Below are 26,065 nucleotides of genomic sequence, written 5' to 3'. Positions count from 1 at the left end.
ATAGTCAGTAAAGCAGCTAATAAACAAATTAGCGCATGGTTTGGAGGGAGGTATCTTCAAAGGACACTAATGATGCATTAGAATTAGGGAATCCCAACAGTAAGGTTCCAATAATAATAAAAGTAATTCAAATGACTATAATTAAACTCACCTGAGCTAAAAGAAGTAAGATGGGAGAATTAGAGTGTTTAGCAGTGAATGATTACATAGACTTAATTGGCATCTCAGAGACATGTGGAAGGAGGATAACCAAGGGGACAGTGCTATACCAGGGTAGAAATTATATCGCAATGACAGAGAGGAGCATCTGGGAGGCAGGGTGGTGCTTTATGTCCGGGAGACATAGAGTGCAACAGGATAAATGACCTGCATGAGACTAAGTGCACAATTGAATCGTTATGGGTAGAAATCCCTTGTGTGTTAGGGAAGAGTATAGTGATAGGAGTATATTAACATCCACCTGGCCAGGTCGGTGAGACTGACAGTGAAATGCTAAGAGAAATTAGGAAGCTAACCAAATTGGTAATGCAGTAATAATGGGAGACTTCAATTACCCCAGTATTGACTGGGTAAATGTAACATTAGGACATGCTAGAGAGATAAAGTTCCTGGAAGGAATAAACAACAGTTTTATGAAGCAATTGGTTCTGGAATTAATGAGTCTATCTAAGCTTTCTAAAAATTTGTAAGACTTATTTACTAAAGCATTTTGTTAAATAACTTAAGATGTTGGGTGATCTAGATTTTTCCTTTGTATTTTTTATGTTGCTAATTTTATTTTCATAATTTTATTTTTTTGATTTTAATTATTGCATTGTTTTGTTTTTATTTTGTTAGTGTAATTAATTGTTTTTAATGTTTCTGGATTGCACTTTTTACTGTGTGTTATTAATTCACCTAGATCCTGATTGGAGGGGAGGTTATATAGATGAAAATAATAACTAAATATAAAGAAATACATTCTGCATGCATTTAGCATATCTTTGTCAGGTTGTTCCATTTCTGAATTAGTTGATCCTTGCTATTTGTCTTTCAGGTTATCTTCAGGAGGCTTACTTTTGGACTAAGCAAGTTCTGACAATCATGGAGAAGTCTCTAGTCATACTGAGGGATGTAACTGATGGAACCCTGTATGAAGGAGTGGCCTATGGCAGCTACACCAGCAGGTCTCTCTTTCAGTACATGTTTGTTGTGCAAAGGCACTTTGGGATCAACCACTTCAATCACCCGTGGCTTAAACAGCACTTTGCCTTTCTATACAGAACTGTCCTGCCAGGTAAATGTCTCAGACACTTTCTACTTTTTAACTTATGTTGAAAGAAACCATATTCTAATAAGAAAATGCAGTATTGATTGAGTCATGGAGTGATCAGTTCAGGAGTGTGCATCTATTGGAGAGGCTCTGGGGGGAATCTCAGCATCAGAAGGAATATTCTGATCTTTCGTAGAACAAATTAATTGATTGTTCTACCAGATGGTGTGGTGCAGGGGTGGCCAAATGTTGCTCTTGTCCTCCTGTCCCTATATCAGCTGCGCAGTACTGCAGGTGATAGGAAGGGAGAGACAGGAGCAGAGAGCACAGTCAGCATAACAGAGCAGAGAAGAGATTTAACACAGCAATAAAAATAAAGATGCATCAGAAGTCCAACAGTGATATGGGGTCTATTGTGTTTTGCACAAAGTGCAACATGTATAATTATCTACCTATTGGTGAAAGGTTGTATGGTGTCACCCAGTGCAACAAGTCCTGAATCTCAAAGAAGGAGTCTGATCTCTGGAGGCCAGAGAGGCAGATTTAGAGGAGCTGAGGCAGAAAGAGAGGTATACAGAAGAGACCTTCAGAGACATAGACAATTTCAGTCTAGCAGCTCCTGTGCAAGGTCATCTGGAAGGAGACTACCACCTTGGTGTGGCAGGAAATGATCTTGTAGTCAGAACCTTCCTCCAGGTAATATCATCATCATGAAGTGAGGATGTGTCTCCAGGGGCATTTGGCCAGGAGGGACAGATAGGACTGCCATTGTAGTTGTTGACTTGATCATTAATGGGTAGATTTTTCCATGTGCACACTCTTCTCGGCATGCACACATGGATGCACCGATTTTATAACATGCGGGCGCCAGTGCACATGTTATAAAATTGGTGGGCTGCGCGCACATGTGCACCAGATTTTATAATCCACATGCACACGTGTGCATGGCATGCACAAGGGGGAGGGGGGGTAAAATTGTGAAAATTCACACTGCAATGCATCGTGGGCTTTCCCAGTTTCATACCCCCTGCACTAACTTCCTTTCCCCCTCTCCTCTCCTCCCCTCTCCTCCCCACCCAACCCTTTCTCCTACCTGTGGATGTTTTTATTTTGTTGTTTACTGCTCCAATAGATGCCCTTCCCCCGTACAGCGGCAAATGAGCCGTGTACCGGACGCATCCAGCTCCACCCCCTCCCCCCCTTCCTGCCCCCCGGACCACCCCCTTTAACTGGGCTCAGCACTTTGGCGGGTAACAGGGGTTACACATGTGTCTGGGCTCTTTTGAAGATGCCCGCTGTGCGCGCAAGGCCCAGCAACACACATAACCCCTGTTTTTTGCACATGGGGGTTTATAAAATCAGGCCTTAGGAATGTAGATAGATGGGTGGCTGATGGGCTTGGAAACTTGATTGCCTGGTGCAAAGATAACAGAACTCACACATCACCTAAATTATAAATTAGAGTGTGCTGGGGATGAGCTGTTTGTCATTGTAGACGTGGATACCAATGACATAGGAAAGTGCAGGAGGAAGGTTCTGGAGGCTAAATTTAGGCTTCTAGGTAGGAAATTGAAATCCAGAACCTCCAGGGTTGCATATGTTAAGAGGGTACCCATAATTAAAAAAAATAAATAATTTATCTGAGTTCACTGGTGACCAGAGTGTGCAAGGAGGCTCTGGGGTGCTGGACCTACAATAAATCTACAAGAAGGGGCTGCTGCTGACAGAGGACAGAGGGAGATTTAACCTGTGAAAGTTCTAAGGAGGTAGACAGGCCTCCTGCGGCTGAGCCCGAAACAGGATATGGTGGCTTCCCTCTGAGGGGAAGGACTGAAGCAGGAGAGCGGTGTTGAGCCCTGACAAAGCTTTTCTTTCCCTCCTCCCTGAGATCACCCATCACGTCACAGAGAGAGCCGCGATTGAAGCAGAGGGGCCCGTGTGCAAAGAGAGGAGGCCGGGCAGCAGAATGTCTGCAGAGAGCCTCGATCGAGATTGCAGCTGTTGACCATGAAGGGGAGAGGCACCAGAGCAACTTTATTTTTTATTTTTAAAAAAGTTTATATTGAGCAGTGTATGCTAGGCACTGAAGGAGGAGCCTGTTTTGAGATAAGCGGCATTGGCCCACTGCAAAGGCTGACCCTTCCAAAGTTGATCCAGTCATATCTGCAATGTGAGGGGAGCACCGAGAGGAAGCCACATGGGAGGAAACAGCTGACTGGCAGCAATGATTGCTACCAGCAGCTTCCTCCTCCTATAATCATCCCGAAGCCAGCAGTGAGCAGAAAATATATTCGTGATTGAGAAGAGAGGCGCCAGGACAGTGGTGGAGGAGGGCCTGGAAAAAATAAAGCAGTATGGGCATCTGCCAAGCCAGTGGCAGGCCGCAAGGTAGGAGAGGCAGAGAGGAGGATCGCTGTGGTTCCCAGAAGAGAAAAGGCTGGAGCAGGCAAAATGATATCAGACCGACAGTGAGAGGAGCAGCGGTGTTGGGCTATGAAGAAGTGTCAAGAAGAAACAGCTGTGAAGGCGATCACTGTCACTGCTCAAGTCCTACAGCTGTGAGATGTTAGTAGATAATGTCAGTGAGGACCCATGGAGTCCAAGGGGGTGGCTACCAATGTTATTAAAAATTAAGTACAAATTGAATAAAACAAAGATGATGGTCAAGTAAGGGAACCCCTGATTACCTGACCAACCCCACCTCACTGCCAAGGAAATTCACTTAAATAATGGAAGTTGCCCCATTGCCACCCAATAAAAAATGTCCGGCTGAAAAACCTTGGAAAACAAGTGGTGGTCACATAAGGGGATTCTTGGGATCCCTGCCCAGGCATTGTTCAGGAATTAGGAAGTAAGGAATTTGAAAAAAATAATTCAGTGATATAAGCTGGGAAGTGGTTTTTGCAAATTTCATGTAGGCATTTAATTGAATGAGAAACATATTTTCACTGCCCAGAAAAACATCAAACGAACAATTTTAAACCCCTGTAAGTTTAAGAAATGTGGAAAATGATAGCTCCCATATAAGTTTAAGAAATGTGGAAAATGATAGCTCCCATACACCCCTAAACTAAATGGAACATCCATGAGCATCTTAAAAAATTTAGGACCACCATGGCAACAGGATGGCAGAGCAAAGCTATAACCAACCATGGTGTCATAGCAATTGGTTCCCCTGCAATGAGTGATGGGATGGGGGCAGCATCACTAGGATCAGTTAACTTGTGCTGGGTAGGGACCCAGCACAAATTAAAAGTATGAGAGGGAGGTATTAAGAACACCAAAAATTCCCTAATGCTAATAGCCATGAAGGCACTTACAAAAGGGAATTATTTGAGAATGTTTAGGGTTTTCATTAAGTAGCCCCAGGTACAATTTCTCAAGATGGCAACATTAAGAGCAGTAATATCTCACCCCTTGAAAGGTAGAGTCAGTTATAGAATTTAGAGACTGAAGGCTAATGTTGAAGGGAGCAGAAGTGCTGTGGCAGAGCGATATCCTCAGGCCTTTACATTGAATGCTGCCCGCATATTTGGCAGCTTATTCAGTGAAGTGTATAATTTGGAATGACTTTCCAGCACATGGAACACTGAATGACAGTAGGCTGAGGTGAAGACAAGAACCCATTGTTATATATGAGCTGCCATTGAATCAAAAAGACTGGAAAAATGGTTCTTAAAAGAAAATCCCTTTCACCGAAACAATTTTTAATGGAAAGTGGGAAATACCATCAGAACCCTTAGAACAAGATATATAGTGATAGAACACTGAGTGAGAGGAAGAGAGACTACAGCAAGGCTATAACTTCCCTCAAGTGACTGAAAACTTAAGAAGAACCCAGTTCAGAAATAGCGAAAGAATGAGTGAATGTAAAGTCAACTGTTCTTTCTCAGGTAAGAAATAGGACTTACTAATTACTCTTTAATTTCCATAGTTAGAATAATACAGAAACAATAAGCCGTCAAAGACACTAATACTAGGGAACATAACTGATATTCAGGCCAATACAGTAAAAATCGCGGGAGAGCAGGAAAGCGGGCAAACACTCTCCTGTGCGTGCGATTCAGTAAATAAATTTATTTAAATTAGGACCCGCAGTAAAAAGAGGCGCTAGGGACACTAGCGCGTCCCTAGCGCCTCTTTTTGGACAGGAGTGGCGGCTGTCAGCGAGTTTGACAGCCGACGCTCAATTTTGCCGGCGTCGGTTCTCAAACCCGCTGACAGCCACGGGTACAGATTAGAAACCGGACGCCAGCAAAATTGAGCGTCCGGTTTTCAACCTGCGAGCCGCGGGTCCATTTAAAAAATTTTTTTTTTTAATTTTTAACAATTTGTATCTTTTGGGACCTCCGACTTAATATCATGGTGATATTAAGTCGGAGGGTGTACAGAAAAGCATTTTTTACTGCTTTTCTGTGCACTTTCCTGGTGCCGAGAGAAATTAATGCCTACCTTTGGGTAGGCGCTAATTTCTGAAAGTAAAATGTGCGGCTTGGCTGCACATTTTACTTTCTGAATCGCGCGGGCATAACTAATAGGGCCATCAAAATGCATTTGCATTTTATGGGTGCTATTAGTTTCGGGGGGGTTGGACGCGCATTTTCGGCTCGCTATTACCCCTTACTGTATAAGGGGTAAAGCTAGCACGTCGAAAACGCGCTTCCAAATGCGGGTTAACAGTGCGCTCCACCGGAGCGCACTATACTGTATTGGCCTGTTAGTTTGCGGAAGAGCCCAAAGCAGTTACAAGGAGTCATAAGAACATAAGAACATGCCATACTGGGTCAGACCAAGGGTCCATCAAGCCCAGCATCCTGTTTCCAACAGTGCCCAATCCAGGCCATAAGAACCTGGCAAGTACCCAAAAACTAAGTCTATTCCATGTTACCGTTGCTAGTAATAGCAGTGGCTATTTTCTAAGTCAACTTTATTTATTTATTTATTTGTTGTGTTCGATTTTACATATCACATCGGTTTACATTTAAACAAAATTTGCAGGAACTCATGCGTTACCTTTGTCAAATACATTAAACATTTAAATATGGGGATTGTTAACAAGGGATATAAAAGAACTTGGGGAATGGCTAACACTATGGGATGCACGAAGGGATGCACAAAGGGGGGTACCCCTTTGTTGCGCCCCTTCAGCGTGCGACGCCTGGTGTTCTGGCGCCGCTTAACATCCGTCACATTCCTCAGTGATGTCAGAGGGGGCGGGTCTCCCAATCGAGGATCACACACCGCCCCTCCCCTCTCAGTTCCAGATGGATTCTTTCACCTTTTTTTTTCTTTCTTTCTGTCTTTCTCATCACTGTTAGTTATTTCAGGGAGCCCGGTGGTGATGGTGTGTGGCATCCCTGTGCGCAGGCACCCGGTGTTCTGGTGCCGTTAATTAATAGCAAGTAATGGACTTCTCCTCCAAGAACTTATCCAATCCTTTTTTAAACACAGATATACTAACTGCACTAACCACATCCTCTGGCACCGAATTCCAGAGTTTAATTGTGCGTTGAGTAAAAAAGAACTTTCTCCATTTAGTTTTAAATGTGCCACATGCTAACTTCATGGAGTGCCCCCTAGTCTTTCTATTATCCGAAAGAGTAAATAACCAATTCACATCTACCCGTTCTAGACCTCTCATGATTTTAAACACCTCTATCATATCCCCCCTCAGCTGTCTCTTCTCCAAGCTGAAAAGTCCTAACCTCTTTAGTCTTTCCTCATAGGGGAGCTGTTCCATTCCCCTTATCATTTTGGTAGCCCTTCTCTGTAACTTCTCCATCACAATTATATCTTTTTTGAGATGCGGCGACCAAAATTGTACACAGTATTCATGGTGTGGTCTCACCATGGAGCGATACAGAGGCATTATGGCATTTTCCATTTTATTCACCATTCTCTTTCTAATAATTCCCAACATTCTGTTTGCTTTTTTGACTGCCTCAGCACACTGAACCGTCAATTTCAATGTGTTATCCACTATGATGCCTAGATCTCTTTCTTGGGTTGTAGCACATAATATGGAATCTAACATTGTGTAACTATAGCATGGGTTATTTTTCCCTATATGCATCACCTTGCACTTATCCACATTAAATTTCATCTGCCATTTTGATGTCCAATTTTCCAGTCTCACAAGGTCTTCCTGCAATTTATCACAATCTGCTTGTGATTTAACTACTCTGAAAAATTTTGTATCATCTGCAAATTTGATTATCTCACTCATCGTATTTCTTTCCAGATCATTTATGAATATATTGAAAAGTAAGGGTCCCAATACAGATCCCTGAAGCACTCCACTACTCACTCCCTTCCACTGAGAAAATTGTCCATTGAATACTACTCTCTGTTTCCTGTCTTTTAGCCAGTTTCCAATCAACGAAAGGACATCGCCACCTATCCCATGACTTTTTACTTTTCCTAGAAGGCTCTCATGAGGAACTTTGTCAAACGCCTTCTGAAAATCCAAATATACTACATCTACCGGTTCACCTTTATCCACATATTTATTAACTCCTTCAGAAAAGTGAAGCAGATTTGTGAGGCAAGACTTGCCTTGGGTAAAGCCATGCTGACTTTGTTCCATTAAACCATGTCTTTCTATATGTTCTGTGATTTTGATGTTTAGAACACTTTCCACTATTTTTCCTGGCACTGACGTCAGGCTAACCGTTCTGTAGTTTCCCGGATCGCCCCTGGAGCCCTTTTTAAATATCGGGGTTACATTAGCTATCTTCCAGTCTTCAGGTACAATGGATGATTTTAATGATAGGTTACAATTTTTTACTAATAGGTCTGAAATTTCATTTTTTAGTTCCTTCAGAACTCCGGGGTGTATACCATCTGGTCCAGGTGATTTACTACTCTTCAGTTTATCAATCAGGATACCACATCTTCTAGGTTCACCGTGATTTGGTTCAGTCCATCTGAATCATTACCCATGAAAACCTTCTCCAGTACAGGTACCTCCCCAACATCCTCTTCATTAAACACCGAAGCAAAGAAATCATTTAATCTTTCCATGATGGCCTTATCTTCTCTAAGTGCCCCTTTAACCCCTTAATCATCTAACGGTCCAACTGACTCCCTCACAGGCTTTCTGCTTCAGATATATTTTAAAAAGTTTTTACTGTGAGTTTTTGCCTCTACGGCCAACTTCTTTTCAAATTCTCTCTTAGCTTATCTTATCAATGTCTTACATTTAACTTGCCAACGTTTATGTATTATCCTATTTTCTTCTGTTGCATCCTTCTTCCAATTTTTGAATGAAGATCTTTTGGCTTCTGATTTATTTAGGTAAAAAATAGGTCAGAAGGTTAAATAGATTCTTAGAAGAACAAAAGAAGAAGAGATGTAGGGAAGATCTGGCCAGCAATAGGAGAAGAGAGAATTCCAGGATAGCTGCAAATAAGTTTATACACACATATATAGACATTCTTAGCCAGGCCTGTGCACACCAGAGGATTTACACAAACAAGAAAAGAAAAAGAAAGCAAAGGAAAAAAAAAGGTAAGTAAAGCAAAGGGAAATTAAAGAAAAGAGAGAGAAAAACATTATACTTACCTTGTGAGAAAACATTCTTCTAATGAGTTGTGTTTCATGCTGGAAAACACAAATGTAGCACAAAGTATGAATTCTTAAGAAAAGAAAGAGAAGCAGAACACAAAATAACAAAGGATTGTAGCGTGATTTGCTGAATGGCTGGGAGCTCCAGACCCTTTGATAAAGTTTTGATAGCTCATTAGTATTTAGTTGTTTTTCTGTTATAGTTTAAAAAAAGAAACAAATCAAGAGTTAATGATTATATATATGAGTTTAATGGGGCAGGTTTTAAAACCTGCACACGGGTGCAGATTTGTTTGCGCAACCTGACGCAAACAAATCTACGCCCGATTTTATAACATGCACGCACTGCCGCGCACATGTTATAAAATCCAGGGTCGGTGCGCGCAAGGGGGTGCAAAATTGTGCAATTTGCGCGCGCCGAGCCACGCAGGCTGCCTCCGTTCCGAAATCAGAGTGGCCTCGGAGGGAACTTTTCTACCACTCCCCCCACCTTCCCCTCCCTTCCTTATCTAACCCACCCCCCAGCCCTAGCTAGATCCCCTCCTACCTTTATTTCAGAAGTTATGCCTGCCTGAGGCAGGCGTAACTTGTGAGCGCTGGTGCGCCATCCCCCATCACAGGCTGCTGTGCTGGAGGACTCAGGACCATCGCCGGCCCACCACCATGCCCCAGGGCCTGTCCCCAGACCGCCCCCTGTCCCCCAGACCCGCCCCTGGACCCACGCCCTTCCTGCCCCTTTTCGAAGCCCTGGGACATACGCGCGTCCCGGGGCTTGCGCGCACCACCGAGCCTATGCAAGATAGGCCTGGCGCATGCAGGGGCAGCTTTTCGGGGGTTACACGCATAACCCTTTGAAAATCTGCCCCAATATGTTTACCTAGTGTTAGATAATGAATAAGAAAGAAAAGACATCTTAAAACAAGATATAAAAATAAAATGTATTTGATGGTTTATTTATGAGATTTTTATGGTTTGTTATCCCTGCCATCTTTATATGGTAAAAAAGTTATTTGTTACTGGGTATAAAGAGGCAGTGCATATTAAATGGTATACCTTGTTTGGGTATCATCAGATTACTTGCTGTTGTAACGACTACATTCTTAACATCATGCCTCAACTTCAACAAGTTTTCATTTAACAAGGGTGGTGTTTACACATTCTCAGAAAGGCTTCCCGTCCTACATGGAGGAACCCAGAGGTAGGCTGAGCTGTGGAGTCTCAATGCATGAATGAGATGATGGTACAGCGTTTCTTAGTGTTTGGGTAATTGCCAGGTTCTTGTGGCCTGGTTTGGCCTCTGTTGGAAACAGGATGCTGGGCTTGATGGACCCAGCATGGCAAATTCTTATGTTCTTATGAATAGGCCTTTAGATTTGTTAGGAAATGGGGAGCCTGTTCTGATGGAAAAGATCAATTTTTAAACTAGACTATGGGGTAAAGCCAACAATTGCTCAGATGCTCATTGTTTGGAGGGTGGTATCCTCCAAGGATACTTGCAGAACAGGTCAGTTGTGCTTAACGCTAAAGTAGATGAGATGGATGTAAATAAAGAGTACACAGATATGAATACCTCTAAAATGTATCATCTACTAATAAGCAGTTTGTGAATACAAATAGTACTAGAAATATAAATTAGAAAACATACAAATGTCTGTATGCAAGTCTGAATAGTTGGATTGGTGAGTTAGAATGTCTGGCACTATAACAATAATGTAGACATTATAGGCATCTCAGAGACACAGTAAAAGGATAACCCATGGGAGATAAGAACATGCCATACTGGGTCAGACCAAGGGTCCATCAAGCCCAGCATCCTGATTCCAAAAATGGCAAATCCAGGCCATAAGTACCCAAAAACTAAGTCTATCCCATGCTACAGTGCTAGTAATAGTAGTGGCTATTTTCTAAGTCAACTTAATTAATTGCAGGGTAAAAGTAGCAGTGATGTTTTTAGCCCACCATGGGAAATATTGTATTTCCCGCAGTTCAGGACTTTGAAATTTGGGGGAACCCGAATTTTGGGTTAGTGCACACTAACTCCCCATTAGTGCATGCTAACATTTTTACTAACTCGCCCTTAGTGTGCACTAACCCGAAAATACATTTTTCCTGAAATTTCGGGAAAATGTTTGGGTTTCGGGGTCCCCAACCAGGACAAATTAGGCAATTTCATTGAAATTGCCTAATTTGTCCTGAATGAATGCACATCCCTAATAAGCAGGGAAATTCATTTTCAGCTTTTATTTTATGTTACATGGGGATTTCAATGTTGAAACACAAAGAAATCAATGGAAAACTGACTTTTGCACTGATTTTGCTCCTGTGTTGTATAATAAAGATATTTCCCACTGATTTCTTTGTGTTTAAACATTGAAATTCCCAGGCAAAATAAAAGAAACACTGAAAACAAAGGTTTCTAGGAATAAGGTGTATCTGTTGCGCATTCCGGCTGTGTCCACATTGCGGCCGGCTCCGCTCACCTCGCGCTTCCGTCCACCAGCTCCGACTCCCTCCTCTTTGGCATCTGCGGCTAGCTACCATTGCCTGCGGTGCTCACAGGCATCCCCAGGTCCTTCGGGGCCTTCCAGCTCTCAGCACTCCTCACGCCGGGGCTCGGCGTCCTCCATGGCGTGCACGCGTGGGCCGTGCTTCCCTTTAAAGGGCCCAGCACAGGAACTCAGTCTGCGGCGCCCGAAGATGACATCACATAGCCCTGGTATATAAGGCGAGGCTCTTCTCCCAGAGCCTCCCCTTGGCAATCGGGTCGACACTGTTGGTGTAGTGAGTTTGCCTTGGTGTTCCAGTGTCTCCTGTTCCAGAGTCTCCTATTCCAGCATCTCCAATTCCAACTTCTCCATGTGTTCTTGTATCCTTCCCAGTTAGTACCTTTCTGGACTGACTCTTGGTACTGACCTTTCCCTGACTGACCATTCTACTGCCTGCCACCTGGAATTGACCACAGCCTACCTGACCATTCTACTGCCTGCCGCCTAGAACTGACCACTGCCTGCCTGACCATTCTACTGTCTGCTGCCTGGAACCGATCCTCACTTGCCTTGACTATGCTCAGACTGATTCTGGTTTTGACCCTTGACCTTCCTTGGACCTATACTCTGCCATTGACCCTTGCACTTGCTTGGACACTCTCTTCTGGCCTCCTGTTACCATTGGGCCTACCTGCCTGGAATACAACCATGGCTTCTACTTAGCTAGACCTACAGGCGCTGCCTGTCCAGCCCAGAGGACCTCCCTGAACTGTTGACTCCCTGAGGTCTCCGGAGCTTCCTGTTCTAGTCTAGCGCATCCTCTTAGCATCTGCTGCACACCCTTGCTCGTGGTACACATACCTTTCCAGGAGACCATCGGACGTCCACCTAAGTCCAGGCAGTCCGGGTACCCAAGGGCTCAACCTGCGGAAGCCCCGGACTGTTATTGGTGAAGCTCCAGCTAGCCTCTGTCTCCTCGTGTGCTCCACCTCCTGGTGGCAGGCGCTCTCTAGGACCGACCAGAGGGCCGTACCAATCCTGCACCAGGCCAAGGGTCCACCTCCAGCGCAACAGTATCAATTTAACAAGGCAGATAAAATGCACTATGGAATCTTTATGAAGAAAAAAGGCAAGAGTTAAGTACTGGGAAGTTAAATGTAAAGCAGTAGTAAGATATGCCAAGAGAAAATTTAGGAAGAAGCTTGCCATAGAAGCAAAAATGAATAATTATAACAAATCTCCCTCAGTTATGGGAACATCTCATAGACAGTATACTCATTAGAGATGTGAATCGGAACCGGAATCGGTTCTGATTCCGGTTCCGATTCACATCGTGAATTATTTTTCATGCAGCCCGATTGGGTTTTTTTTTAATCGGCTGCGCCCGAGCCGATAAACAAAAAACCCACCCCGACCCTTCAAAACATCTCCCTTAGCTTCTCCCACCCTCCCGATATCCCCCAAAATGTTTTAAATTATCTGGTGGTCCAGTGGTGGTCCCGGGAGCGATCTCCCGCTCTCAGGCTGTCGGCTGCCACTAATAAAAATGGCGCCGATGGCCCATGTGACAGTGTATCCGTGCCATTGGCCGGCCCCTGTCTCATGGTAGGAGTAATGGACGGCCGGCACCATCTTTAAAAATGGTGCACATCCCTAATACTCATAGCCAAGTTCCCTCAGTGGTCGTATCCAAGCCAGGTTTAGCCTAACATAACACCATTTCACGGTGTGGTTATCTACCAGGATAGAAGATTGAAAAATGAACCCTGAACCAGTACTTTGTAAGAACTCTTCATCGTCTAAAGTCATATCTTACCCATTCCTTCTCCGCCCCCCCCCCCCCCCTCTGCCCAACCCTCCCAAACCCGCAGTGCATGGCAATAGGTTTATTACTTCATATCAGTACCTTTGAGCAGAGAGGTGTAGTGGTACCCTTACAAATGCAAAGGAGTATACGTACAGATTCAAAGGAGTTGCCTAGTATATGTTGTTAAGAACTTACAGGGCCCAATTTGTCTTTTCGTCATTCCCTGTAGGTGACCTGTGGGTGATTATACATCATGTTCAGTCCACTAGCTCAGATCAGTAAGCTGCATAAAATTGCCCTGGCGATGATATTGCAGAAACGGATGCCAGAGGTTTAAGGTCATTGTTTTCCTCTTTTCACTTTGCTTGTTAGCTGTCATTTGCTCAAAGGTTGCCAGTTTGATCATTTTTTGCACCCAATGAGTGTAGTGTGGCGCTTCTTTAGAGATCCAATTTGCTAAAATAATTTGTTAGGCTATGAGACCTGCCTTGTCCACAAATAGCGCTACAAATGGGTCCAACCTGATAAGAGTGGGCTGGTCGCTGCCCAGCAGCCATAAGTGAGGGTGTAGTTGAATAGAACAGTTGCAGACCTTGGAGCAATGTGTCTGTATTGCAGTCCAAAAAACTTGGACCTTTACACAGGACCAGAAGCTATGATAGAAGTCCCCCTTTTCTATGTTGCATTTCAGGCACCTGGGTGATACACTAATCCCCACTCGGTATGCTACTGCATTGGGGAAATATAACTGCCAAATAAATTTGAATTGCATTTCTCACAAAGTTACATTTTCAGTAATGGACCTAATATTGAGCAAATATTGTTTTATTGTATCAGGGGTTACAGCTATGTCTGAGATCCCCATCCAACTTTTGCCTATGTCCTCATAAGCATTTGAGGCCAAATGTGACTTCAGTAACCTAGAAAATAGAGTACAGGAAAACCTCATGGAATGTCGGATACCTAGAATTTGTTCCACCTGACCCCTTTTTTTTTGCTAGGCCAGTTTGTAGCCCAGTGGTGTGTATAAATGCCTAAGTTGTAGGGAAGCATAAAAATCTTGTTTTGGGAGATCAAATTGAGCTTGAAGCGCTGGGAAACTTTACATGTGCTTGGCGTTAGGCTGAAGTGTTTGAGTGACTAATGTCAATCCTTTAGAGGCCCATTGTTGAAAAACAGTGTGCTCCATTCCTGTGGTGAACTGATGATTAGAACAAATGGGTATAACAGGGGTCAAAGTCTTCGGAAGTCCTAAAGATTTACAGAAATGGGCCCATGCCTTTCTGCTTGAGTCTATCAACAGAAATTGTTTAGAGTCTATTGGTAGATGTTGTGGTTCAAGCTGCATCAATACAGCTGGGGAGAACCCATGTAGACTGCCTTGGAGAAAGGCAGTGGGGGAGAATTATTCCTTGCCCACTAACCAATCCCTGATGTGACGCAGCATTCAGACCAAGTTGTACCTTTGAAAGTCAGGGCAGGCCAGTCCACCCTCCCCTTGTGCTCTGATTAGGTGTCTCAAGGCTAGGCGTAGTTTCTTCCCCTTCCAAAGGAATTTCCTAATTACTCCATTGATACTTTGGAGGTCTTTTCCAGTTAACCAGACCGGGAGCATTTGGAGCACATATAGCCATTTTGGCAATTCTATCATTTTTAGGAGATGAACCTGTCCAATCAGAGACAGAGGCAGCGACTGCCATTGCTGAAGTCTCGTCTTCATCTTCTTTAGCAGAGGGTGCACATTAATAATGTAGATTGTATCTAAAGACTTTGAAACTAATACTCCCAGATATTTTATAGGGCCTCGTGCCCATTTTAATGGGAAAGATGGGCCCCAGATCAGCTGAAGTTTGCCAAATATTTCTAAAGCTTCTGATTTGTCAGTGTTTATTTTAAGTCCAGAGAAGCAGCCATATAAGGTTTGGAGATGGAGTACCCATGGGAGTGCTGTTGTTGTTGTGTAAGAAAAATTAATATGTCATCAGTGAATGCTGCAATTTTGAAAATTAGCCCATTACATTCCAAACTGGGAATCTGATCATCTTGCAAGATTACTCATAACAGAGGGTCTATCACTAGGATATATAGGAGAGACGACAAAGGGCATCCTTGCCATACCCCTCGTTGTGGAATGAATGCCTGAGAGAGAAGGTCATGTGCCAGTATGTGTGATGTTGGGTGGTGATAGAGAAGGGAGATATAGGACAGCAAATTGCCTTGAAAGCCAAAACGTTGGAGTACTGAAAATAAGTAGCCCCAGGAACCCCTATCAAAAGCTTTTTTGGAATCGAAATTTACTGCCATGGCGGGAATCCTGTTTGCTTGACAGTAGGTGATGGCCGTGAATAATTTAGCTATGTGTGAACTCTATGATATTCCCTTAACAAAGCCCACTTGATTTAGAGAAATGAGATCAGGAAGTGCTAAACTCATTCTGGCTGCTAAGACATTAGCTAAATGTTTAAGGTCACAATTTAGCTGTGAAATCGGATGGTAGGAGGCTGGTTGGCTAGGGTCTTTGCCGGGTTTGGGGAGAACAGTTATATATGCCTTATTTAAGTCTGGTGGGAATTTATTTTTGATCAGTGCATTGTGATAGAAAGAATGGATAGAGTCCAAGACCCCTTCCCCAAGGATTTTGTAGAAGTCGTAAGTAAACCCATCGGTTCCTAGTGCTTTGCCTGATTTGTTCTTTTTAATAGCTAATAAGATTTCATGCTTTGTGATAGGAGAGTTAAATTTATCCCGTTGGTCATCTGTTAGATTAGGAATTTGTACATTGCCAAAAAAATCAGTTTCCTCGAGGGGCCTGTCCTGTCTGTCTTCTATATAAAGTTGTATGTAGAACAGTCTCAGTATTTCACATATTTCCTCTCCTTTGTGCGCCCATGTACCCTGAGTCATCCGTAATTTTTCTATATAAGTTTTGCTGTGATGGAGTTTAACCAAGTTCGCTAATGTTTTCCCTGACTTGTTTCCATAGCGGAAAAAGGAGTGTTCTTTATAAAGGAAGGACTTAATGGCCCTTTGGTGTAATGAAGCCTGTAACGTCCCTAATGTTTCGTTATACTTAGCCCAGTTGGCTTGTGAGGGGTGACAAATTATTTCTAACATATCCAATTTCAATTGTTGGTCAAGTTTTAGGATATCTGCATTTAGAATTTTATTTCTGTGTAGAAAAAATGAAATTATCTCCCCCCGGACTACTGTTTTCCCTGCTTACTAGAACAGCTCTGGGTCATCTTCGTGTTGGTTATTTAACTCTTGGAATTGCTCCCATTTACTTTTCAGGTAATCTTGGAATTTCCCATTCTCTTTCATATAAATTGGGAATTTCCACCAGTTATTCCAGGGTACTCTGTCATCCCAGTTTATATCAGCCCAGATTAAGGCATGATCAGAGACACCAGGTGCATCTATACCTGTTGAGGCAATGAAGGGAAACAGGGAGGCGGAGCCCAGTATATAGTCAATACGGGAGAGAGTGCGTGTGCTTTAGACACATGTGCATAGTCCCACTCTTCAAGATGTAACACCCTCCAATAATCTAAAAAAATTAATTTTTTACATCATTGGCCTATATTTGTGTTCAGGTTTTGTTGAGATTGCGTGGTCCGGGTGAAGGAGCGATCCATTAAGGGGTCATGTACACTGTTGAAATCACCCGCTAATATCATCCCTCCCATGCCATTTACAGTAAAAAGATTGATTGTATTGGTGAAAAATGTTGGATTAGAGGAGTTAGGGCCATATATGTTGCCAATGGTTATTTCTTTCCCATTCAACTTCCCTATTAACAAAATGTATCTGCCCTCTGGGTCCACCAGTTCCTTCGTCACCTGAAAAGAAAGATTTTTATGTATTAAAATTGAAACTCCTGTTCTTTTCTCTACAGCGGCCGAGAAATAACACTTACCTACCCAGTCTCTTCTCAGCTTTGCACTCTTCGCCGCTGTAAGATGTTTTCTGGATGCAGGCTAGTTGGACCTTTGACCTCTTAAGAAATTGCAGCACTTTAGTTCTTTTAATGGGGTGTCCTAGGCCATTGACATTTAAACTGGCTAATTTCATGTAAGTCCTACTAGTCTCCTTTTAAAAATCGTACTGAAAGGGTGTCCTTTCCATGAGAGATAGTGGGCTCCCCTGCCTAAACCTACCATCGGTAGAGACCAGTGTGTTTGCAACCTCGTTATATTGACCTGCCCATCCCTTGAGTGAAAGTGTTGAATGTGATGTGCCATATGTAATATGTGAATCCCATGCACTGCTATTTGTCCCCCTCCCCTCCCTCCCCTCCCTCCTTCCCCCTATCCCTCTAACCCATTCCTTATCCACTTGAATAATCAGCTTCCACATTTTATTTCCCCTCAATCAGAGAGGAAATAAAGGGGGGGGGGGGCACGTTAGTGATGCGTCGTGTCCCCCGCCCTCCTTCGTCGATAACAATTTCAACATTTTCTATAACCAGCAAAATATTATAAGTCCCAAAAATTGAAATACAGTCTTACTGCGAAAGAACCCAGTCTGTTACTGGCACCAGCTTTTCCATTCTGCTTAAGTCCTCCATCTGCCAAAAAGACTCCTGCCGTCCTCGGGTAATTTGAGAAGCGTGTTTCCCTTTTGCTTCATGGGTCCTTTAGCCCCTGACCGCAGTACTTGTGGAAGCACCTGGCGATGCCTCGGATCTCTGTCCCAGAGTTACGCTCGCTGCTGTGATGGAGGTCAGCAGCTTTTAGCTGCTCCGTTCCAGTCTGGGAAAATACTGTTCATCCCTGCTGATGACCGTAATGGCATCTGGTCCTTACTGTATATAAACAGTTCGAGACAGGGGTTTGCACTGGAAGAACCTTTGAGGAGTGGGGCAAAAAAAAAAAAAAAAGAAAACCGGAACGGGGTTTGCTGGTTTCAGAGCACAAAGTTCACTGTTATACCCCGAACATTTAATAGCATGTGCGTAGCTTCAGAACAGGTGGCTGGTGCCTCCAACATGATGGCTTAAAACCGAAAGAGCCAGAAGTCCAGAGCCTTACATGTTGGCTATAAAGAATTTCGCCTGTTCCACCTCCGTGAAGGTATATTCCTTGCCTCCGTGCCTGAACTTCAGAGTGGCCGGGTAAGCCGGCTGAAATCTGATGTTTTTATTAAAAAGATCTGTACACAGAGGGCTAAATTGCTTTCTCTTTTGAGCAAGTGGTGCAGAGAAATCTTGAAAAAGGCGAATTTCTGCATCCTTATATTTTAATTCAGCACGAGCTCTGTATGCCTGTATAATTCTTTGTTTCTGAGACCAATTTAGTAATTTTGCAATGATGAGCCATGGCCTTTGATCTCCCTCCTTTCTACGCCCTGGCCGATGCGCCAGTTCAGTGTGAAAAGCCGGCCTTATGTCCGGATAATCCAAGGTCTCTGGGAGCCATGCTTCCAGCGAAGCTTCTAAATTATTTTCTCCAGCCCCCTCCAGGAATCCTGCTAATCTGATGTTGTTGCGTCAAGCCCTGTTTTCTAAATCGTTGATTTTTTCCATCTGGGTAGCAACGATGCATTCCAGCTCCTTTAATTTATTCTGCGTTGTGAGATGATCGTCTTCTAAAGTGGAAACGCGGCCCTCCACCGTTGTTAACCGCGGGTGGAGCTCAGCGAAGGAGTCTTTCAGTTCTTTAAATTGTGATGAAAATTCATTGAATCTACAATCTAGAGCCACCATGACTATGTTGGTAACATTTGTGGTTAGTTCGTTTTGAATCGCTGTCGTAGGTGGCATGGCTGGCATGGTTGTCCTCCCCAGAGTGTCCGCCATTTTGGCTCCCGCTGCACCAGTTTTTTCTTTTTCTTTTTTACTTCCCTTCAGGGGCATAGTATTCGTGCCTTTAAGCATAAATTGGTCTATAGACATTAAGCTGTAGTACCTGTTGAAGATTTTGCAATTTGAAAGTTAGATGTTTGGGATTGTTGCCGATTGCAGGAGGTCAAGGCACAGAGCCTGAGCTGGAGATGTCCGCTCGGCATCACCGCATCACGTGACCTCCCAGTCCCTACTCTTTGTAATTTACAATCTTGTCAAAACAGACAGAAAAAACACACAAAAACAAATAAAAGGTTTTGAGCTAAGACAAGAAAGCCATTGCTGAAAATAAGAGGATATAGAGCAGGTTAATTGAGGAAAGTTGTAGGAGTTTGCTACCATGTTACTATGCAAGTCCTTATTATTCATCCTGTGCATTTACTTTACTGGTTTTATCTGTATTTTTTTCCCAGGGTTCCAGAGAACTGTGGGCATTGCTGACTCAAATTACAACTGGTTCTATGGCCCTGAGAGCCAGCTGGTGTTTCTGGATAAATTTGTCATGAGCAATGGAAGTGGGAACTGGCTGGCAGAGCAGATTCAAAGAAATCGAGTGCTGAAAGGTCCAGAGGCTCAAGCCAAAAGTCAGCGCTGGTGCACCCTACACACTGAATTCCTTTGGTAGGAAAGAAAATGCTATATATTTTTTAAATGAATGCTGTAAGTGCGCAACCCATGAACACTAAGGCCAGATCCAAGTCTCAGTTTTCATTTGTTTGCATACAAGAAGTGCAGAGTTTCCTAGCTATATTGAGATAAATATTCAAAGGGTTTGTCTAGTAGGGATGTGAATCGTTTTTTGACGATTTAAAATATCGTCCGATATATTTTAAATCGTCAAAAATCGTTAGGGCCACGATACAATACCAATTCCCCCGATTTATCGTCAAAAAATCGTAAATCGGGGGAAGGGGGAGGGCAGGAAAACCGGCACACTAAAACCCCCTAAAACCCAACACCCGACCCTTTAAATTAAATCCCCCACCCTCCCGAACCCCCCCCCCCCCAAATGCCTTAAATTACCCTGGGGTCCAGCGGCGGTCCATAGCTAAATCGGGGGAAGGGGGAGGGCAGGAAAACCGGCACACTAAATCCCCCTAAAACCCACCCCCGACCCTTTAAATTAAATCCCCCCCCAAATGCCTTAAAGTACCCTGGGGTCCAGCGGCGGTCCGAAACGGGCCGAAAACCGGCACACTAAATCCCCTAAAACCCACCCCCGACCCTTTAAATTAAATCCCCCCCCCCCCCCCCGAACCCCCCCAAATGCCTTAAAGTACCCTGGTGTCCAGCGGCGGTCCGAAACGGGCTCCTGCTGTTGAAGCGTGTTGTCTTCAGCCGGCGCCATTTTGCAAAATGGCCGCCGCAAAATGGCGGCGGCCATAGACCAACACGATTCGACCGCAGGAGGTCGCTTCCGGACCCCCGCTGGACTTTTGGCAAGTCTTGTGGGGGTCAGGAGGCCTCCCCAAGCTGGCCAAAAGTCTCTGGGGGTCCAGCGGGCGTCCGGGAGCGATCTCCTGCCGCGAATCGTTTTCCGTACGGATAATGGCGCCGGCCATACGCGTATGGCCGGCGCCATTTTCCGTACGGAAAATGGCGCCGGCAGGAGATCGACTGCAGGAGAGAGAGAGAGAGCAGCGTAAGTCGTGTTTCCACCATGTAAATGAGGGAATTTTTATAACCGACACGCGTTCACCCCACGACCTGTTTCACCAGTTTATTCACCAGTTCACCCAGTCTAGAGTTAGCTCCTCCATATTACCCTGGTTTATTAGCCTGCAGTCGTTCCCCCCACCCAGTTAACCAGACCTGTCAAACCTTTCAGTGATATCTGGAAATACTTTTAGACCTCCTTAAGAGCAGAAGTAAAGTTACACAGCAGTGGACCTAGGAGCGTGCCCAGCGCATAGAAACTTGCTCACAAGACTCTTGTCCTACCACAAAACACCTCCCCCCCCCCCCCCCACACACACACACACACACACACACACACACCATGCCCACAGTCTATACCTTTTTGGTTCGGCATGAGATATTCGGTCATTGGGTGACTTTTAAAATCTGATGAGCATACGCATGCCCTACATCTCTTACATGTCCTACAGGCATGTATATCAATTACAAGGAAACAGCAATGACAGCAAAAATGACCAAATGGTCTATCCAGTCTGCCCAGCAAGCTTATGGTAATAACTGCTGGCCTTACAAGCCATCTTTATAATTATCAGCTTCCCAGACTCAAAGTCAGGGCCCTTGTTGGTTGCTGTTTGAGTCCAATTCCCTGTTACCTCTTGCCATTGAAGCAGAGAGCAATGGTGGAGTTGCTCTCCACCAAAGTTCAATAATTCCAAAATGCCAAATCCTGTTTTGAAATTTTCCTGTTTAAATTGTTTTTTCTGGTTTGTTTTACATGGACCTTTGCACTTGATTTTGCAACACACCTGTTGGATTGTGTTCATATTAGTGTGTTTGTCCATCGTTCCACACTTCGCTAAGGGTAGTAACCACCATATCAGCAATTTACCCCATGCATATTAGTTATCCTAAACAATTCAATGTCCTTGTTGGATGCTATCTGAATCTAATTCACCTTTTCCCCCCTGCCGTTGAAGCAGAGAGCAATGATAGAGTTGCATCAACAACATAAAAGACTTATTGGTTAAGGATACCATACCAGCAAGCTACCCCCATGCACTCTTTTCTTCATTTCCATCCTCCTGCCTTAAGGGATCACACGGTGTTTATCCCATACCCCTTTGAAATCTTGTACCGTTTTTGTCTTCACCACCTCCTCTGGAAGGGTATTCCAGGCATCCACCACCCTTTCTGTGAAGAAATATTTCCTGACATTGGTTCTGAGTCATCCTCCCTATAGTTTCATTTCGTGACCCTTAATTCTACTGATTTCTTTCCAGTGGAAAAGGTCTGTTGATGATTGAGCATCATTCAATAGAGATGTGAATCGGAATCGGTTCGGATTCCTGTTCTGATTTACATGTGGGGTTTTTTTCATCGGGCCCGATCGCGGTTTTGTTTATCGGCTGCGCCCGAGCCGATTAACAAAAAAACCCACCCCGACCCTTTAAACTAATACATTAGCTTCCCCACCCTCCCAACCCCCCCCCAAAAAAACCTTTTACAGGTACCTGGTGGTCCAGTGGGGGTCCCTGGAGCGATCTCCCGCTCCCGGGCTGTCGGCTGCCATTAATCAAAATGGCGCTGATGGTCTTTTGCCCTTACCATGTGACAGGGTATCCGTGCCACCGCATGATGTCCCCACCGCATGACTTCACTGCCTAAGAACATAAGAAATTGCTATGCTGGGTCAGACCAAGGGTCATCAAGCCCAGCAACCTGTTTCCAACAGAGGCCAAACCAGGCCACAAGAACCTGGCAATTACCCAAACACTAAGAAGATCCCATGCTACTGGTGCAATTAATAGCAGTGGCTATTCCCTAAGTAAAACTTGATTAATAGCCGTTAATGGACTTCTCCTCCAAGAACTTATCCAAACCTTTTTGAACCCAGCTTACACTAACTGCACTAAACCACATCTTCTGGCAACAAATTCCAGAGCTTTATTGTGCGTTGAGTGAAAAGAATTTCTCCGATTACTCTTAAATGTGTTACTTGCTACTTCATGGAATGCCCCCTAGTCCTTCTATTATTCGAAAGTGTAATAACTGAGTCACATCTACTCGTTCAAGACCTCTCATGATCTTAAAGACCTCTATCATATCCCCCCTCAGGCCGTCTCTTCTCCAAGCTGAACAGCCTAACCTCTTCGCCTTTCCTCATAGGGGAGCTGTTCCATCCCCTTTATCATTTTGGTTGCCCTTCTCTGTACCTTCTCCATTGCAACTATATCTTTTTTGAGATGTGGCGACCAGAATTGTACCCAGTATTCAAGGTGCGGTCTCACCATGAGCGATATAGAGGCATTATGACATTTTCCGTTTTATTAACCATTCCCTTCCTAATAATTCCTAACATTGTTTGCTTTTTGACTGCTGGCAGCACACTGAGCCGATGATTTTAAAGTATTATCCACTATGAATGCCTAGATCTTTTTCCTTGGTGGTAGCTCCTAATATGGAACCTAACATAGTGTAACTACAGCATGGGTTATTTTTCCCTTGTCCACATTAAATTTCATCTGCATTTGGATGCCCAATCTTCCAGTCTTGCAAGGTCCTCCTGTAATATATCACAATCCACTTGTGATTTAACTACTCTGAATAATTTTGTATCATCCGCAAATTTGATAACCTCACTTGTATTCCTTTCCAGATCATTTATATATATATTGAAAAGCACCGGTCTAAGTACAGATCCCTGAGGCACTCCACTGTTTACCCTTTTCCACTGAGAAAATTGACCATTTAATCCTACTCTCTGTTTCCTGTCTTTTAACCAGTTTGTAATCCATGAAAGGACATCGCCTCCTATCCCATGACTTTTTAGTTTTCGTAGAAGCCTCTCATGAGGGACTTTGTCAAACGCCTTCTGAAAATCCAAAATACACTATATCTACCGGTTCACCTTATCCACATGTTTATTAACCCCTTCAAAAAAATGAAGCAGATTTGTAAGGCAAGTCTTCCTTAGGTAATCCATGTTGACTGTGTTCCATTAAACCAATTCTATATGCTCTACGATTTTGATCTTTAGAATAGTTTCACCTATTTTTTCCCAGCACTGAAGTGAGGCTCACTGTCCTATAGTTTCCGGGATCACCCTGGAGCCGTTTTTAAATATTGGGGTTAATTAGCCACCCTCCAGTCTTCAGATACAATAGATGATTTAATGATAGGTTACAAATTTTAACTAATAGATACAGAAATTTCAGTTTTTATTTCCTTCAGTACCCTAGGATGCATACCACACCCGATCCAGGTGATTTGCTACTCTTTAGCTTGTCAATCTGGCTTACTACATCTTCCAGGTTAACAGTGATTTGGTTCAGTTCACAAGGTTTACCTATCAACCTTAATATTCTAATCAGTAGTCATTTACTGTGTGGCAACATTCACATTCTAGGCTAGCACCATAACAAATAAATATTCTAGATCATAATGATATATATTCTAGGAATATCACATTAATATACTATAGAATCTAGTCAATGTTCATACATTTTTTTTGGGTCAATCACAAATCCCAGTTCTGATTGCGGCTAACATTACACTTTACATCGAACATTACGTGTTGTTCTCTCCACTGCTTGATTCAGAGTTTTCAATGAAGCCCCATATTAGTTCGATCATTTAATCTTTTATTAAAATTCAGATGTTATGTAGACCTCAAGCTTTGTTCAATCTTAGATTTTTGACCTGTTCTCCAAGCCCTTTTGTTGATAAGCTTGGAATATTGCAGTTCTCTGTTGGGTTGTACCTGCAGCAACTTTGATAGCTCTACAAAATTCTATAGAATTCTGCGGGAAATTACTTACTAACATTAGGCAGGTTCAACATATTACTCCTGTCTTTGAAAACTCTTCATGGTTTTCCTATAGGTGTTATAGAAAAATCAAAAGAGAGAGAATCCCAACCCAAACTTATAAGATCTACATTTTATTTGGTTTACAATATTTCAAAAGCTTCTCAATACATATGAATATCCAATGCATTAAAAAAAAAGTTATACAATTTTATACAAAATTCAATAAACAGTTTTTATTTACTCACAAATTTTAATAGTCTTTATGCTGAACCTGAAATCAAAATAACCCTAACATCCATTGTAGGATGCATGCTAAGGCATTATTATCTTTTAAGAGTACAATTGGTAGGGCCTAGATCTGTAGGTCTACTGCCCACCCGTGTTAACCTTGGGCTCCCCCGAAAAAATTCAATTCTGGTTATGCTGCTGCATGCACTATAGAACTGTAAGGAAGTGAAAATCACAATTTAATACTGAAATAATTGTATACCCATAACTAAGTATAGTGGTGTTATGGCATAATAAGATCATTGTGCTTACATACTATTTGTATCTGAAGCACTATGCAGGCAGTTTATGCAATTAATCTTAAATGTACACTTTGAAATATGTAATTATTTTTCTTACATTAGGAGAAATGATATCATCTTATTGCAGTTGCTAATTTTTTTCTTGTGGTATGTGTTTGTTTCTTTGCAGGTATGATGCAAGCTTGGGTTCTGTACCACCATCAGATTTTGGCATTGCAAAGTTACATTATTTTGAGGACTGGGGAGTTGTAACCTATGGAAGTGCTTTACCTGCAGAAGTCAACAGGCCTTTTCTTTCCTTCAAGTCAGGAAAACTGGGGGACGTGCAATATATGATATTGTCCATGAGAATAAGTACAAAGATTGGATCAAAGGATGGAATAACTTTAATGCTGGTCATGAGCACCCAGACCAGAATTCATTTACGTTTGCTCCAAATGGTGTACCATTCATAACAGAAGCTTTATATGGACCCAAGTATACCTTCTTAAACAATGTGTTGATGTTTTCTCCTGCTGTGAATTCCAAGAGCTGCTTTGCTCCCTGGGAAGGGCAGGTTACAGAAGAATGTTCATCTAAATGGTTAAAATATCTACATGAACCAGCTGCAAGTTCTCATGGGAAGGTGACTGCAGCTTTGGAGAGGAATGGGGTTGTTTTCATTCAGGGTGAAGGAGTGGGTGCCTACAACCCTGAGTTAAAGTTAAAAAGCTTTCAGAGGAATCTCCTACTTCTCCATCCACAGCTACTTCTGTAGTTGACCAAATCCATCTAGAAAATGACAGTCCTTTGGCAGCACAACAGCTTCTTCCATAATGTAGACATACCATTTGAGGAGACAGTTATAGACAGTGTCCATGGCGCTTATCTAAAGCACAAAGATGGATGTATAAAATGTACTGGATGGATGATACTGGCTACAGTCAGAAAGCTGTTATTGCATCAGTACTTATCCACAAGGCTTCTCATACAATGGAACTAATTATGTGAATGTTACAACCTATCTCAGGAAGCCAATCACAAGAGCAGTGTATGTCTTTCTAGGGCCTTCTGTGGAGATGAAGAGTGTCAATGTTCATGGAGACCATCAGCAAGTGAATGTGACGCTAGTTACTAATAAGCATGAATATGCAGTG

The 26,065-nt window shown here is 43.2% G+C and overlaps 1 protein-coding gene across 1 annotated transcript in view; it reads left to right on the top strand.

Annotated features, from left to right (window-relative positions):
* Positions 1-26,065, top strand: part of LOC115087719 (dermatan-sulfate epimerase-like) — a 105,675-nt gene that overhangs the window by 65,141 nt on the left and 14,469 nt on the right. Inside the window, 2 exon segments of the mRNA XM_029595229.1 lie at positions 1,051-1,276; positions 19,367-19,574. Coding sequence (XP_029451089.1) covers positions 1,051-1,276; positions 19,367-19,574 — 434 coding nt within the window.

The sequence above is a fragment of the Rhinatrema bivittatum genome, chromosome 3, assembly GCF_901001135.1.
Source record: "Rhinatrema bivittatum chromosome 3, aRhiBiv1.1, whole genome shotgun sequence".
NCBI lineage: Eukaryota > Metazoa > Chordata > Amphibia > Gymnophiona > Rhinatrematidae > Rhinatrema > Rhinatrema bivittatum.
Note: the sequence above shows the minus strand (reverse complement) of the source record. Positions and strands in the feature narration are given on the sequence as shown.